This window comes from Erinaceus europaeus, chromosome 16 (assembly GCF_950295315.1).
Source record: "Erinaceus europaeus chromosome 16, mEriEur2.1, whole genome shotgun sequence".
Classification (NCBI taxonomy): Eukaryota; Metazoa; Chordata; class Mammalia; order Eulipotyphla; family Erinaceidae; genus Erinaceus; species Erinaceus europaeus.
The window spans coordinates 6,309,977-6,327,208 of record NC_080177.1 but is presented as its reverse complement, the minus strand read 5'-3'; the positions used below and the strand labels follow the sequence as shown (position 1 = coordinate 6,327,208).

Sequence of the window (17,232 nt, the reverse complement as noted above, 5' to 3'; positions counted from 1 at the left end):
GGACTGTGAAATATTGTTCAACTAACTGGCTAAAACATAGCTGATATTGCCTTTCCTTATTAGTATGCAGAAAATTATCTAGCTTGGAACTTACTTTCAGGAATCAAAGAGTCTTCATCTTTCTTCTTAGATTCCTTTTTACCCCAAAATCCACTAAACCAGCCTCCACGCTTCTCGCCTGTCTCAGACTTTTTCCTTAGTTTCTGCCCAGACCGAATCACCTGGAGAAGGAAAGTCAAATTTCTAATTAGGCTGGTTCCCTCTGAAATGATGAACAATATGAGCTGCTTCAGACAGTCTCAGGGTACATTCATTTGCACGTTCACAGAGAAAATACTGTAAGTCTCCCTTTGTAAAAAAAATAATAATAATAATTTTAAAAAGAAAGAAGAAAAGATATAATAGATTTTCAGTGCAAGACTTCTTAATGATAGGTCTTCTAAATGTTTAACTAGCAGGAAAATAGGACCAGGAACTTACAAGATAAAAGCTCCTTGGGAGAAAAAAGCTTCCACATTCCAAATCATTAGTTTAAAATAATCATATTCCAGAACTAATAAACACTTAATAGTGCTCTAGTAAAAAAAGAAAAAAGAAAAGAAAAAAACAGTACTGATGAAAGACTACTATTATGCCCGTAATGAATCAGGAGTAGTGAAAAGGCTATTGCTGGGGAGGGTATAGAGAGGGGCCAGGTGGTGGCACACCTGGTTAAGCGCACACATTACAACGCACAAGGTCCTAGGTCCAAGCCCTTGGTCCCTACCTGCAGGGGGAAAGCTTCATGAGTGGTGAAACAGGGCTGCCAGTGTCTTTCTGTCTCTCTCCCTCTCTATCTCTCCCTGCCCCTTTCCCTTTCTCTCCGACCCCCACAATTTCTGTCTCTATCACGTGTGTGTGTGTGTGTGTGTGTGTGTGTGTGTGTGTGTGTATGTGTATTTTTTTTTAAGAGAATGTATAGAGGAAGCATGGGGAAAATGTAAAATCCTGGAGGAGTGTCTACCTATCCCTGTAATTTGCAAATCAGAAGCAAATGGCAAGTCAGCCATAGTGAATGCAAGATTCAGTGGTCTTCAACTTCTGACACATTGCAGAATCATAAGGAGGCTCTAAAAAAATTCCAGCAACCAACACTTAACAACATCCCAATTAAGTCAAGTCTTGAGGGAATGGATTTGAGTTCCCTGGTGATTATCTGTGCAGGCAGGGTTATACACCACTGAAATGAGTTCACAAGAGATTCCTCAACAAACAGCAGAGACCATGCATGAGCGAGGGTATTTAACTGGCCCAGTGGTTTCAGAGGCCAGGGCAACATCATACAAGCAAGTATGGGGGCAGAATCCATTCCTCCTGACTCCTGAGGGCACAAGCTAAACTGCAAGTGTCGGCACAAACGGACACCCAGTACATCACTTGTCAAGTAAATCAATGAACAAGCACATGTGCTTAAAAGCCCATTTTAAGATATGAATGTGCCCACAGAGATCTAGAACAAAACACTGGGAGGACACACAGAAAGGCAGTAACTGAAGGCACTTATCTTGGGGCTGGGACAGGACCTAGAAGGTGTGTACAGAATCAAATGGCATGAAGCAATGTGACACAGGACCAAGGAGGCTAAATCAACAATTAGGAAATATTATAAGCTAGTTCTAAGATTGAGAAAAAGAAGGAAGGAAGGAAGGAAGGAAGGAAGGAAAGAAGGAAGGAAGAAAGGAAGGATGGATGGAGTAGTGAAAGATAAAGAAGTAAAGGAGATGGAAAAAGAGAGGAAAGAGGAAGCAAATCCAAGATAAAGTTAAAGAAAATGGAGGGTTAAAGACATTTAAAGAGAGAGAGAAAGTAGGTATGTACAAAAGAGAGAAAAACTGGACAATCCCATCAGAATGTTACTCGTGGTATTTAATGTTCAAGGATTATGAGTAAATTTTAGTTTCTTTGAAGATTTGCTGCCTTTTTTTTTTTCCCCTTTCAAGGTTTTCAAGTTAGGGTTTTTATTCCTCCTCTATTTCCACTGGCCTTCTCCTAGGACAAAATCAAATTCAATCTTTATTCTCACTTTAATAAATCCCAACAATTCCCCCATGAAGTTGCTTTTTTTTTTTTAACCATGAAGTCTAAGGAGGTAGCCTCAGCATGTTCAAACAGAAAAGTGATTCATAATAAAGGTTACCTCGACTTGCGCTTGTTGTCTTGCTAAGATTATATTAAAAACATCTAGCGATTTCTCCAAGTCCTAGAAAAGAGACATTTGTGAGCACAGCAAATAGTCATCCAATTTAAATTTTTAGTGATTTCTACATTTACCTAGTCCTTCAATAAACAATAAATACTATTTGTCATCTAAGGATAGACTTGGATGCCGACCTAGATTTTTATTTTTTTTTAATCTTTGAAATAAAGAAGCTCAAGTTTTCTAAGAAATCAAGTCTTATGAAAATAAGTATCTTAAAAAGGCCATTATAGGGTGAGGGGCTGATAGTTATACAAAGAAAATCTCATGCCTGAGGCTCTGAAATTACAGGTTCAATCCCCGGAAACACTATAAGCCAGAGCTGATAAGTGCTCTGGCTAAAACAAACAAACAAACAACAACAACAAAAACCACCCTTATAGTGCACAGAGAGTCATAAATGCAAATGTAAACAAAAATACCTACAGGGAGGTCTGGTTTTAGGTATTTCCCTTCCTATTCCTGATTCTGGGTCTCTCTATATCATTTGTCTTCCACTATAAAGGACAAAATTTAAGAATGTAAAGTTCTTTTTTAAAAAATCAATATGTAAGCTCAAACAGAAATGGACTTGGGAGAGTCGGGCAGTAGCGCAGCGAGTTAAGCACAGGCGGTGCTAAGCGCAAGGACTGGCTTAAGGATCCCAGCTCTAGGCCCCAGCTACCCACCTGCAGGGGAACGTGTCACCCCTCAACACGCGGAGCCACCCCAGGACTCCCAGAGGTCTCTGACCTCTGCCGACCAATGGCCGGGGAGGTGGAGGGCCCAGAGCGAGCCCACATAAGACATAATCTTAGTGTTTGTCATATATTTCAGAATAGTCAGAATTCAATGAATCCTTCCCATTATGAATCAGTGGCAGAACGGGTTATGTAATCCACACCAGGGAATGCCGAGCAAATTGAGTACTTGCATCTGTCTCTCTTTCTAAAAGATAAATAAGAGGGCCCCCCCCCCCGTCCTTGTGAAGAACAGAGCTGTTGTACATAAGCATTCAGATGAGGCAGGAGGCATTTTTTTTTTTTCCCCCTTTTGTTGCCCTTGTTGTAGTTTCGCTGTGGTTATTATTATTGCCCTTGTTGACGCAATTCGTTGTTGGATAGGACAGAGAGAAATGGAGAGAGGAGGGGAAGACAGAGAAGGGGAGAGAAAGATAGACACCTGCAGACCTGCTTCACCGCCTGTGAAGCGACTCCCCTGCAGGTGGGGAGCCGGGGGTTCGAACCGGGATCCTTACGCTGGTCCCTGCGCTTTGCGCCACATGCGCTTAACCCACTGCGCCACCGCCCGACCCCCGCATTTTTTTTTTAAGAAGTGAAAAATGGAAGATGCTCTGCAGTTTCCCGTACAATTCTCTCAGTAAGAAATGACTTCTATGCTTCCTAAAGTTGCAGGTGGCTTTGCAAAACTACAGAAGAGACGGAATGGAAGAACCTGCAAACTGTACCTGAATTTGTTTTTGTAGTTCTTCAGAGGATTTTGTCTGGGTTAATTTGCTTTTGTAGGTGTTTTTATAATTCTTGACTAACTGCCTGTGTTTTTTTATGTTACTCCAGGACCACATCTGTGTGCATCTTCTTATATGAACTTCGAGGACAGAATCAATTGCATATTTCCACCTGCAAATCGACTTTGGTTAAATACATTTGAATACAAAGGCTTAAGGAAAATAGCTTTGACTTCTTAGATGTACATTATTTGAACTGTTTTTTTTTCTAAAGTGCCTAGCAATAATATTTCAACTTCCCCGTTGAATTCTTTGACTCAAACAGATGACAATGTGAGGACATGACTCCAGGAGGACCGCATGCTGCAGAAAAATTGTAAAAACACAAATGACATGTGTGAAATCGATATTACAGCAACGAGAACAAGTTTGTGGCCTGAAGGCAGAAGGTAATAAGACAAAAAAGCAAGAAGTTGAAAGTCTTGAATGCTGGATTAATAATTAGTAACAATCAGGAATCAAGTGGTAGCACAGCAGGTTAAGCGCAGGTGGCACAAAGCACAAGGACTGGCATAAGGATCCCAGTTCGAGGCCCTGGCTCCCCACCTGCAGGGGAGTCGCTTCACAGGCGGTGAAGCAGGTCTGCTGGTGTCTGTCTTTCTCTCCCCCTCTCTGTCTTCCCCTCCCCTCTCCATTTCAACAACATCAATAACAACAATAACTACAACAATAAAACAACAAGGGCAACAAAACGGAATAAACAAATAAGTAAATAAATATTTAAAAAAGAATTAGCAATAATCTAGGAGCAGGAATATAAAAGAAAGCAGCACAGACACAGAAAAGATCACTCTTTCTGGTCTATATATATATTTTTTTACACATTGCATCATTATACAGTGGGGGTTTTTTTGTTTATTTTTTTATTTTTTCCCCTTTTGTTGCCCTTGTTTTTTTTATTGTTGTTGTTAGTGATGTCGTCATTATTGGATAGGACAGAGAGAAATGGAGAGAGGAGGGGAAGACAGAGGGGGAGAGAAAGACAGACACCTGCAGACCTGCTTCACCGCCTGTGAAGCGAATCCCCTGCAGGTGAGGTGGGGAGCCGGGGCTCGAACCGGGATCCTTCCCCCAGTCCTTGTGCTTGGCGCCACGTGCACTTAACCTATTGCGCTACTGCCTGACCCCTCATTATACAGTTTTAAAAGTCAGAGCCAGGAGCCATCTCACCTGGTAAAGTACACACTTTACCATGTGCAAAGACTCAGGTATGGGCCCCTATAACCACGTGTATGGGGTAAGCTTCCCAGGTAACAGTGGGGCAGTGCAATGATGTCTCTCCTCTTTGCTTCCTCCCTCCCACTATGATTTCTCCGATAATATGGGGAAGGACTATACCAGGAGCAAGAGAATCACACATGTACAAAAAATTCCCCCAGCAGCAAAATAAATAGGTATTGTCAAAGCCTACTTACCACTGTCGACTGTTGGTATGAAGTGGTACGTAAGGTTTAAACTTCCTGTAGGGGGCATTTCTAACCATATAGTCCACTGACTCCAGAAGGTCAATCATACTCAAGTACTATTAAAACAAGAATAAAATTTTACTTACTATATCACACCCATGAATCAACACCAGATCACAGAGCATTTTCAGTCTGTGAGACTGCATGTTTCATGAAAGTGAACATCTCCATTGCCTGGCAGCCCTATATTCCTTCTCAAAGAACTTAAGAGGTCATAACATAATGTTTCAGTTTTAGGGTGCTGGTGCTGTTGAGTATAAATATCGAGCTACCAATAACAAGATCCATCCGATTTTCAGATCATTTAAAATGTACATTATCTCTTAGAAATTATCCCATGATGCCAACCAGACGTCCCTAGACAGACAACCCCACCAATGTGTCCTGGAGCCCCACTTCCCCAGAGCCCCTCCCCACTAGGGAAAGAGAGAGACAGGCTGGGAGTATGGATCGACCTGTCAACGCCCATGTTCAGCAGGGAAGCAATGACAGAAGCCAGACCTTCAACCTTCTGCACCCCACAATGACCCTGGGTCCATGGTCCCAGAGGGATAAAGAATAGGGAAGCTATCAGGGGAGGAGGTGGGATATGGAGTTTTGGTGGAAGGAATTGTGTGGAGTTGTACCCCTCTTATCCTATGGTCTTGTCAGTGTTTCCTTTTTATAAATTAAAAAAAATGCACACAAATATATGCCATTTCTCTATAAAAAAAAAAAAAGAAAGAAAGATAGATAGTTAGATAGAAAGAAAGAAAGCATGAAATACAGTGTCTGTAACGACTGACTTGGAACCCGCCTGTTTCTAAAAACACCTGCTTTCCTCTGGGTCAGCAGCAGTAGCTGTCTACTGGTTGGTTTATTTTCAGCTCCAGGCACAGCACAACCAATTAAAGCAAGATAAGCCCAAGTAATCATCCATCTGACCACCAACACTGCAACATGTGTATCTGATAAACAGCTCACATGGGGGGAACCACACAGGCACAGCATAGCAGGAGGTAAGACAGAGAGAGGGGAACATCTTGCTACTTCCTCTCTGTGTTCCTTAATGCAATTCTTCCCTAAAAGTGAACCTATGTCTGTCCAGAACTTAAATGCATGACGAGAATGAGACATGCTACCTACTTTATAGGCTTACAGAAAACGAAAAGGTGGTGATTTGTTTTGGATTTAAAAGTTTCGATTGCTAATGTTGACTGCATGTTGAAATGACTGTGTTCTAGATAGACTAGGTTAAATTTAAAGGTTCCTGATTTTATTAAGTTTTCTCTGTTCTTCAGGCATTGCCAATGTACTTGTGAGAAAATTTTAAATTACACAGACAACTGCTGCCACTTTTTTTCTGCTTTTGCTGCACTTTTTTTAATTGTTGTTGTAGTTATTATTGTTGTTGTTATTGATGTCGTTGTTGTTGGATAGGACATAGAGAAATGGGGAGAGAAGGGGAAGACAGACAGTGGGAGAGAAAGATAGACAGACAACTGCAGACCTGCTTCACCACCTATGAATCGACCCCCCTGCAGGTGAGGAGCCGGGGGCTTGAACCGGGATCCTTGGCACCAGTCTTTGCACTTTACACCACATGCGCTTAACCCACTGCGCTACCACCCAACTCCCCTGCTGCCACTTTTTATTGTTACTAGCCTGCACGAAATTAAAAGCTAACTTAAATAAATTTCCTGTTTCCCTTTCATTTTCAGATCTCCAAATTACCCCAGGGATATAACTATGCTGGTCAAACAAATGGAAGAAACAGCTTCCGGCATGGCTGATCTACAAATAAATTATATCCAGTATGTGTATATTTGCTGTTAAAAACCGAGGATGGAAAAATACATTAAAGTCTTCCGTCAGTGATTGGTAATTAAATGGGAATAATGCAATTCACTATAATTTGATAAGGTTCTCTACCAATATGGAAAAGATTAGATAAGACAATCAGTTTCTTAAATTTGAGATTGATTGTTCTGGGGGTGTGTGTGTGTGTCTGTGTGTGTGTGTGTGTGTGTGTGTGACCTCAGCAAACCACTGAAGGTATAACAACAAAAAATAAAAATCCCCCCGGCTCCCCACCTACAAGGGAGTCACTTCATAAGTGGTGAAGCAGGTCTGCAGGTGTCTGTCTTTCTCTCCCCCTCTCTGTCTTCCCCTCCTCTCTCCATTTCTCTATGTCCTATCCAACAACAACAATAACATCAATAATAACTACAACAATAAAAAAACAACAAGAGCAACAAAAGGAAAGAAAGAAAGGAAGAAAGAAAGAAAAAAGAAAGAAAAATCCAAAAAGTAAAAATCAATGGATCCTCAAGGCTACTCAAAGCTAGGAAAGTCCAGCCAATTCTTACCTGGGGTTTGGTCAGTTCGATGGCAATATTCTGTACTTCTATGTTCCAATCCAGTTTGGGGGTTCTGAGTTCTGTTTCTGCATGAGGGTTCATGTAGAGTTTTGATGAGGCCGATATTGGCTGGAAAACTGATGGCATCACAGGGAAACATAAGGTATGTTGAGAGGCTTTACATACAAACACGCAACTCTAATGATAAGAGGCCTTACATATAGACATGCAACGCTAATGGTAAGAGGCCTTACATATAAACACGCAACGCTAATGATAAGAGGCCTTACATATAAACACGCAACTCTAATGGTAAGAGGCCTTACATATAAATACGCAACGCTAATGATAAGAGGCCTTACATATAAACACGCAACTCTAATGGTAAGAGGCCTTACATATAAACACGCAACGCTAATGGTAAGAGGCCTTACATATAGACACGCAGCGCTAATGGTAAGAACACTGTCACTCTGAAAGTAAGCAACTTATCAGGGCATATAAAAAAAACAAACAAAATAAAACATCACTACCAAGAAGTGTTTAAGCATCTACCAATCTGCATGATATCAACAGTCAATCTCAGTGGATAATGTGTGATTGTCAAGAAGAAACTGGAATCCTGAGTTTTTAAGTAATGTACAAACTATAAACAAATGGTTCTTGGTTGTTCACTGTGTGCAAAACCGGGGGTTATCTTGGCTGATATGAGACAGCTTAATGATTTCGATATCCATCAAATATAGTAATACAAAGGTGGGAACAATTATATTAATCTCTGTCTTACTCACGACAGAATTACTTCCAAAGTTGAGAAACAACATAAAAAGGTGTAACAGGGAGATGACACAGTAACATGATCAGTTAAACTACAGTAATATTGACATTACATAGATACCGATACCCCATAGTACCTAACATTTATATCATGTTATATTAAAAATTCAACTTATTGAGAGGTGATTTATAAGCAGAAGACGCCTGAGAATAAAACTGTGTTTTTTCTAAACTTTTGCTTTTGCTAATAAAAAGAAATTAAATTCTTCCATACACTAGTAGTATCTGAAAAGTTTCATCATTAAGGAGAGAGATCTATCAAGAAAAAATGTCAGCTCTTTCACAGAATGGCAGTGAGCGACACAGCAGTCCGGAGGGTAGCTGGGAAAGTGTCTCAACAGCTGGAAAGGAGGACCTGGATGTCTGAGGTGCCAGGGATGGGCCGGGGCACAGAATACCAATCAGTGCTCTGGTCTCCCTCTTTCACACACACAGGCACACTGCACGTGTCAAGGGGGGTAGTACGTAACGCCAAGCCCGCAGTGTCTTCCAAGTAAGATTCAAATGGAGAAAAGAGGTGAGCTAATTAAACAAACAGGTAGCTTTCTTAGAGGTCTATTTTTAAAAAATAAAGGTGACTCTGCCAAGAAATGAAAAAGTCCCCTTAAAAAAATTGGATCTGGGGAGTCAGGCGGTAGCACAGCGGGTTAAGAGCACGTGGCGCAAAATGCAAGGACCAGCGTAGGGATCCTGGTTCGAGCCTCCGGCTCCCCACCTGCAGGGGAGTCGCTTCACAAGCGGTGAAACAGGTCTGCAGGTGTCTGTCTTTCTCTCCCCCTCTCGGTCTTCCCCTCCTCTCTCCATTTCTCTCTGTCCTAGCCAACAACAACAACATCAATAACTAACAATAGTAACTATAACAATAAAGACAACAAGAGCAACAAAAGGGAATAAATAAGTAAATAAAAAATAATAAAATTTAAAACAAAAAGTTTTTTAAAAAAAATTTAATCTGGGAATGGTGGAATCACTTAGGTGCAAAAGTCCCAGCAGCAAATATACATCTGCGGAAGAAATGAAAACAAGGGAAAAAGAAAATCGAGAAGTCAGGAGATAAGAAAGCCACAGCCATATGTGTTTTCTCTCTCTCTTTCTCTCTCTCTCTCTTCCTCCCCCCTCCCTTTCTCCCTCTTTTTCTGCAAGAGCTCACATGTGACCACCTATTCCTCAACAATCTGTTTTAATAAAAAGAGTCACTAAGGTATAAAGTTCTTTTTTTTTTTTACACCCGCAGACCTGCGTCACCGCCTGTGAAGCGACTCCCCTGCAGGTGGGGAGCCGGGGCCTCGAACCGGGATCCTTACGTCAGTCCTTGTAAAGTTCTTTTTTTTTTCCATCAAAGTAACATTATAATATAAAGTCCATTCAGGTATTTAATTTCATGATCCCTAGGACTTGGTAAACTTGTAATCATTACTTACTGTATTGATGGACGGGAGATGCATTGCTACTTTTAAGAATTTCACTTTTCAGCTGCTCCTAAGCACAAAAATTGAATTATAGGAGAATGAGAAAGAAGAAAAATCATACATACCTACCAAACTAAAAAAACTTTAAGTTCTCAATTTACTACCTGTAGTCTAGTTTTGATAGCTAGTAGTTTGTAAGAATGAAAAACACAGTGATCAACATTTACAGATTTTTTTTTTTTTTCCCTCCAGGGTTATTGCTGGGCTCGGTGCCCGCACCATGAATCCACCGCTCCTGGAGGCCATTTTTCCCCCTTTTTGTTGCCCTAGTTGTTGCAGCCTCGTTGCGGTTATTATTGCCATTGTTGACGTTGCTTTGTTGTTGGATAGGACAGAGAGAAATGGAGAGAGGAGGGGAAGACAGAGAGAGAGGGGAGAGAAAGATAGACACCTGCAGACCTGCTTCACCGCCCGTGAAGCGACTCCCCTGCAGGTGGGGAGCCGGGGGCTCGAACTGGGATCCTCACACCGGTCCCTGCGCTTTGCGCCACGTGCGCTTGACCCACTGTGCCACTGCCCTACTCCCTACAGATGTTTTAAATGGAAGACACCCGACTAATTTTTATATCTTAAATACCTAGCACATCATAACACTGTACTCACCTCTGACTTTGAATATATTTATACCTGAGTAGACATATACAATCTATGAATTTTTAGATACTTCTGAGAAATATGAGGTAAAGTCTCAGAAATTCAGTTCAGAAAATTAAGTTATTTTCCATTATTTCCTAAGCAACAGGAACAACTAAGACTAGCTTGTCACACTGAAGGTTTGAATTAATCTGTCACTGTCTAGGGAATCATCACCATGAATGCTGAAAACATTTGCTTTTGGGAGTCGGGCAGTAGTGCAGTGGGTTAAGCGCAGGTGGCACAAAGCTCAAGGACCAGAGTCAGGATCCCAGTTCAAGCCCCTGGCTCCCCACCTGCAGGGGAGTCGCTTCACAAGTCGCTTACTCTCCCCCTCTCTGTCTTCCCCTCCTCTCTCCATTTCTCTCTGTCCTATCCAACAACAATAACTACAACAATGAAAAACAACAAGGGCAGGAAAAAGGGAAAATAATTTTTTTTTTTTAATTTTGATTTTTTTTTTCTTTTGTCATCACTGGGGCTCTACTACGCCAGACTGACTTCCTCAGACAGAAAGACAGAGATGGGAGTCAGGTGGTAGCACAGTGGGTTAAGTTCATGTAGTGCGAAGCGCAAGGACTGGCAGAAGGATCCCAGTTCGAGCCCCCGGCTCCCCACCTGCAGGGGGGGTCACATCACAGGCAGTGAAGCAGGTCTGCAGGTGTCTATCTTTCTCTCCCCCTCTCTGTCTTCCCCTCCTCTCTCCATTTCTCTCTGTCCTATCTAACAATGACGACATCAATAGCAACAACAACCACAACAGCAATTAAAAAGACAACAAGGGCAACAAAAGGGAAAATAAATAAATATATATTTTTTAATTTTAAAAAGAAGAAAGACAGAGGAAAAGACAGCACAGTACTGAAGCTACTTCAGTCCTTTGGGGACTGGGCTTGAACCTGGGTTGAGTCCATGAAACAGCAGCGCACTACCCAAGTGAGCTATCTTGAAAAAGATACCCTTTGGGTATGAAAGACGTCTTCTCTCTTCATTATCCTGTTCAGGTAAGCATTGTCATTAGAAATGACACAATATGGGGGCTAGGCAGTGGCACATTCAGCTGAACACATATGGTATCACACACGAGGAACCAGGTTCATGCCCCCGGTTCCCAGCTGCAGAGGGAAGAAGCTTCACAAGTGGTGAAGCAGTGCTGTAGGCGTCTCTCTTTCTCTCTCCTTCTCTATCTCTCCCTTTCCTCTCAATGTCTCTCCGCCAATATCAAATAAATAAATAAAATTTAAGGGCCCAGGTGGTGGCGCACCTGGTTAAGCGCACACATTACAGTGTGCATGGTTCCGGGTTCAAGTCCCTGGTCCCCACCTGCAGGAGGAAAGCTTCACAAGTGATGAAGCAAGGCTGTAGGTGTCTCTGTCTCTCCCCCTCTTTATCTCCCTCCCCTCTCAATTTCTCTGTATCAAAAAATAAATAAAAAATAAATAACATTTAACAAGAAAAAAGAAATCCCACAATGTAACAAGAGCACTATTAAAGTGAGAGTGTGAGGAGTCGGGCGGTAGCTCAGCCAGTGAAGCACTGGTGGTGCAAAACGCAAGGACCAGCATAAGGATCCTGGTTCAAGCCCCCGGCTCCTTGCTTGCAGGGGCTTCACAGGCAGAGAAGCAGGTCTGCAGGTGTCTCTCTTTCTCTCCTCCTCTGTCTTCCCCCCCCTCTCCATTTCTCTCTGTCCTATCCAACAACGATGACAAAAATAATAATAACTACAACAATAAAACAAGGGCCACAAGAGAATAAATAAATAAATAACTTCCCATGTATTTTAAAATAAAATAAAGTGAGAGTGTAGAAAATCCATAAAGGCAGTCCTGACAGATAGTACAGGCTCCCCTCTCAGTGTCGAGTGAGTTCACAAGATTACTGAAGGGAAAAGCACTTTCCTACAGACACAGAGGACATCCTAAAAGAGCCAAGGCTCACACTTCTGATTTCACAATACACAGGCTGAATAAGCGGCTCTTCTCCTGCCTTCTTCTCACTGAGGCCCCCTCAGCCTAAGCAGATGGAGGCAACTAGGGTCTGTCATCCAGGAAGAAACTGAAGTTACCAAGATCTGTTCCCTGGAGCCTGGGTAAGACATGCGGCAGTTCACATTCCAGTAGGCGCTCAGGCTGTCGAGCCGGATGAGCTAGGAAAGAAGCAGGAGAGAGAGGTCAGGCAACTGCCGGGTCTGCGTCAAGACCATCAGCTTATTCTGCTATGCTGTCTAGTCACCACTTGCAACTGTCCAAGGAAAGAAAGTCATAATGGGGGTGGGGGAAGACATGCATTGACACTGACGTCCCTAGACTTTAGGAGACAATCTAGCATTTGTTCGGTCGTACTTCTGGGGCCACGGTTCCCCAGGAATCCTCTGATTCACCTAGTAGGTATATCTGTTGGGGACTGAGGATGTGACAGACCCTGTACATGTTCTGTTGAATAAAGAGATCACGGCCCTCCAGTAGCTATGAAGGGCTGCTTCAAGGAAAAAGAATATACTGTAAGTAGCAAGGAAGGAGAAGCCACCTACTGAATGTCCTACATGGAGACGTACACGTTTTTAAACATACTGACAGCGTTATAAAGTCCAATCGTTTACAACAAGATGGAGGACTGGCAAGATAGCTCACTTGGATAGTAAAGTTGTTGTGTTATGAGGACAACCCAGGTTTGAGCCCAGCCACCCACCCCACTGAAGGAAACTCTCGTGCTGTGGTGTCATTCTCCCCAACTCTCTATCTCTGATTCTGTCTTTCTATCTGAAAAAGGAGAAGGAGGAAGAGATGAAGAAGTAAAGCCCCAGTGACGAAAAATACAGTAAGATGGAACGTACTTGTTTAGGTACAGTTTAGTACATGAGTCAGTGACCTTACTTGACGTGAGCATGTGCCGAACAAATCTAACAGCATGGCAACCACCTAATGCTTCATAGAACACAATCTGAGGAATATTTCTCTGATGCAGTTTTCGTGATCAAGCTAAACCTTCAAACACAGAAGTGACTAGAACAAGTTTTGGCTCTGCTGAGCCAAAACTAAAACCCTGGACCTTTCTTTTTTTTTTTTTTTTTTTTCATGCCGTGTTAGAGAACAGACCCAGGATCACCAAGCATGCACGGTGTCACTAAGCCACCTCTCTGCTCTGACAAGTATTCAACACTTTGAGGGGAGGGGAGGGGAGGAGGGACAGGGAGAGAGGAGGGGCCAGAGAGGGGAAAACAGAAAAAGGAAAAAGAGAAAAGATGACAAAGCACTGCTCCCATTCACGGAGTTCCCTGGGTGTTGTCCAAGGTGCTGTCTAAGTGACACCAGGACTCAAACGTGGGGTTTCACACATGGTAATGCACATGCACTGCCCACTAGACCATAGACCATGTTTTCTTTTTCTTTTTAGTCACTCCAGGGCTTCACTGCTCTGGGCTGATAGTTTAAGAGGCAGACAGAGAAGCAGAGAGAGAAAGAACAAAAGAGAAAAGAGATCACGGCACCTAAGCTTCCTCCTGTGTGGTGAAGGCCAGGCCTGAGGCCGAGCTGCAAAGACAAGAAAGCAGAGGGTGCCCCAAGTGAGCTATTCTCATGACCTGACCCCCATCTGAGCGCTCCAATGGCTCCAATGGCACATTCTGGCTTCAAAGTTGTCGGGGTTTGTTTTGTGTTACAGACTACATTAGCTCAAGTTTTCCATGATGTTGATTACCTTGTATATAATTTTTTCTGATTCATTTAAAATGCATGGAGTCCAGTTCTCATTTGTAGTCTGGAAAAAAAAAATAAAGAGAAAGAGAGAGAAAAAGAGCTATGAAATGAAGAACATATCTCACCGCACTGGGCTCTCGCAGCCATCCCCTAAAAGGACATCTACATAAGATTGGCCAACGTTAGCTGAACGTTGCCCTTCATATTTATACAACAACAACAAAAAATAATCTGGAAAAAAGAATAGGGTGTTTTGAATTTTGAATTCAGAAATAAGTAAAAGGCTCAATTTTGCTTTAAAAAAATAAATAAATAGGGTTAGTGGGAAGGGACAGAGCTAAAGATTTATGAAGTAGGGCAGGGGAGATAATGGTTAGGCAATGACTTTCATGCCTGAGTGGTACTCTGATTAAAAAATTAGGAAACAGTAGGAAAAAAGCAAAAAGTCTAAAGGAAGGAGAAAGAAGAAGGGAGGGAAAGTAGGACTCAGGAGGAAATGAGAGAAGATGGAATTCAGACTAGAGGTTGGAAGAATGCCCTCAATGAGGGAGATTGTAGGGGGAAATACTGGCAGAGCTCTTTTCCACACAAATTTTAAAGACATTTTCAATGAAACGAATCCAATTACAAAGAAGACCAAGGCAAGTATAAACCTATGGGACTACATCAAATTAAAAAGCTTCTTGTGGTCCGGGATGTGGCACAGTGGATAAAAAGCTTCTTCACAGCAAAAGAAACCACTACCCAAACCAAGAGACCCCTCACAGAATGGGAGAAGATCTTTACATGCCATACATCAGACAAGAGTTTAATAACCAACATATATAAAGAGCTTGCCAGACTCAACAACAAGACAACAAATAACCCCATCCAAAAATGGGGGAGGACTTGGACAGAATATTCAACACACAAGAGATCCAAAAGGCCGAGAAACACATGAAAAAAATGCTCCAAGTCTCTGTCAGAGAAATGCAAATAAAGACAACAATGAGATATCACTTCACTCCTGTGAGAATGTCAGACATCAGAAAAGGTAACAGCAGCAAATGCTGGAGAGGGTGTGGGGTCAAAGGAACCCTCCTGCACTGCTGGTGGGAATGTCAATTGGTCCAACCTCTGTGTAGAACAGTCTGGAGAACTCTCAGAAGGCTAGAAATGGACCTACCCTATGACCCTGCAATTCCTCTCCTGGGGATATATCCTAAGGAACCCAACACATCCATCCAAAAAGATCTGTGTACACCTATGTTCTTGGCAGCACAATTTGTAATAGCCAAAACCTGGAAGCAACCCAGGTGTCCAACAACAGATGAGTGGCTGAGCAAATTGTGGTATATATACACAATGGAATACTACTCAGCTGTAAAAAATGGTGACTTCACCGTTTTCAGCCGATCTTGGATGGACCTTGAAAAAATCAGGTTGAGTGAAGTAAGTCAGCAACAGAAGGATGAATATGGGATGATCTCACTCTCAGGCAGAAGTTGAAAAACAAGATTAGAAAAGAAAACACAAGTAGAACCTGAAATGGAATTGGCGTATTGCACCAAAGTCAAAGACTCTGGGGTGGGTGGGTGGGTGGGGAGAATACAGGTCCAAGAAGGATGATGAATGACATAGTGGGGGTTGTATTGTTAAAGGGGAAACTGGGGAATGTTATGCATGTACAAACTATTGTATTTACTGTTGAATGTAAAACATTAATTCCCCAATAAAGAAATAAATAAATAAAATTTTTTTTTAAATGAGGGAGATTGTAATCAGAAAGAAGGAAGGGAGGAAGGAAACAGATACAGAAAGTGGTGGATTTTCAGCCACTGACATTATAATAGTCAATATAGTGAAAAAGAAAGTATCAGAGGTGGTGGCACACTCGCTTAAGTGCACATATCATCATGCACAAGGATCTGAGTTCAAGCCCCCAGTGCCCACTTTCAGGGGGAAATCTTCACGAGTGGTGAAGCAGGGCTGCAGGTGTCTTTCTGTCTCTCTCCCGCTCTATCTCCCCTTTCCTCTAAATTTCTCTCTATATCCCATCAAATAAAAATAAAATAGAGGACGGAGGGTAGGTAGCATAGTGGTTATGCAAACAGACCCCCATGCCTGAGACTCCAATGTCCCAGGTTCAATCCCCTGCACCACCATAAGCCAGAACTGAAGTGTTCTGGTAAAAAATAAATGAAATGAAATGAAATGAAATGAAATGAAATGAAATGAAATGAAATGAAATGAAATGAAATGAAATGAAATGAAATGAAATAGAAAGTAAAAGCATATTGAAAAAAACATGGCCACCAGATACCACGGATTCGTAGTGCTGGTACCAAGCCCCAGCAACAACTTTGGTGGCAATGAAACAACTCAGCCCATGTGCCAACTGCTTTATACAATCTCATTTAATCATCACAAAAGCACGAATCTCAGTGGTTGGTGCAGAGAGATGACCTTTGGATAGAGACCACCATGGAAAATCAACACAACAGTAAACTATAGGTGCTTTGATAAAATATAAAAAGTAGGGTGCACCTGGTTGAGTGCACGTGTTACAGTGTGCAAGGACCCAGGTTCGAGCCCCTGGTCCCCACCTGCAGTGGGAAAGCTTCACAAGTGCTGAAGCAGGGCTGCAGGTGTCTGTCTCTCTCCCTCTCTATCACCCCCTTCCCTCTCAACTTCTGCCTGTCTATCCAACAAATAAAGATAAAATAAATTTAAAAAAATAATAGATAGACAGATAGTAGTGCAGGATCAGGTTTCGATCCCCCGTCCCCACCTGCAGGAGGAAAGCTTTGCAAGTGGTGAAGCAGGGCTGCAGGTGTCTCCCTGTCTCTCTCCATCTCTAGCATCTCCTCCCCTTTTGATTTCTGGCTGTCTATCCAATAAATAAACAGATAATAGGGGGCCAGGTGGTGGCACACCTGGTTGAGCGCACACGTTACAGCGCGCAAGGACCCAGGTTTGAGCCCCCAATCACCACCTGCAGGGGGAAAGCTTTGCAAGTGGTGAAGCAGGGCTGCAAGTGTCTCTCTTCCTCTCTCCTCTGTCTCTCCCTT

General features: G+C 42.4%; 1 protein-coding gene across 1 annotated transcript in view; it reads right to left on the bottom strand.

The window, feature by feature from the left end:
- The window catches only part of VPS13C (vacuolar protein sorting 13 homolog C), a 222,088-nt gene that overhangs the window by 164,704 nt on the left and 40,152 nt on the right, over positions 1-17,232 (bottom strand). The window contains exons 10-17 of the mRNA XM_060174401.1: positions 14,184-14,243; positions 12,553-12,633; positions 9,807-9,864; positions 7,558-7,685; positions 5,159-5,265; positions 3,684-3,855; positions 2,177-2,239; positions 95-221 (exon numbers count right to left, since the gene is read on the bottom strand). Coding sequence (XP_060030384.1) covers positions 95-221; positions 2,177-2,239; positions 3,684-3,855; positions 5,159-5,265; positions 7,558-7,685; positions 9,807-9,864; positions 12,553-12,633; positions 14,184-14,243 — 796 coding nt within the window. The remainder of the gene's footprint in view (positions 1-94; positions 222-2,176; positions 2,240-3,683; positions 3,856-5,158; positions 5,266-7,557; positions 7,686-9,806; positions 9,865-12,552; positions 12,634-14,183; positions 14,244-17,232) is intronic.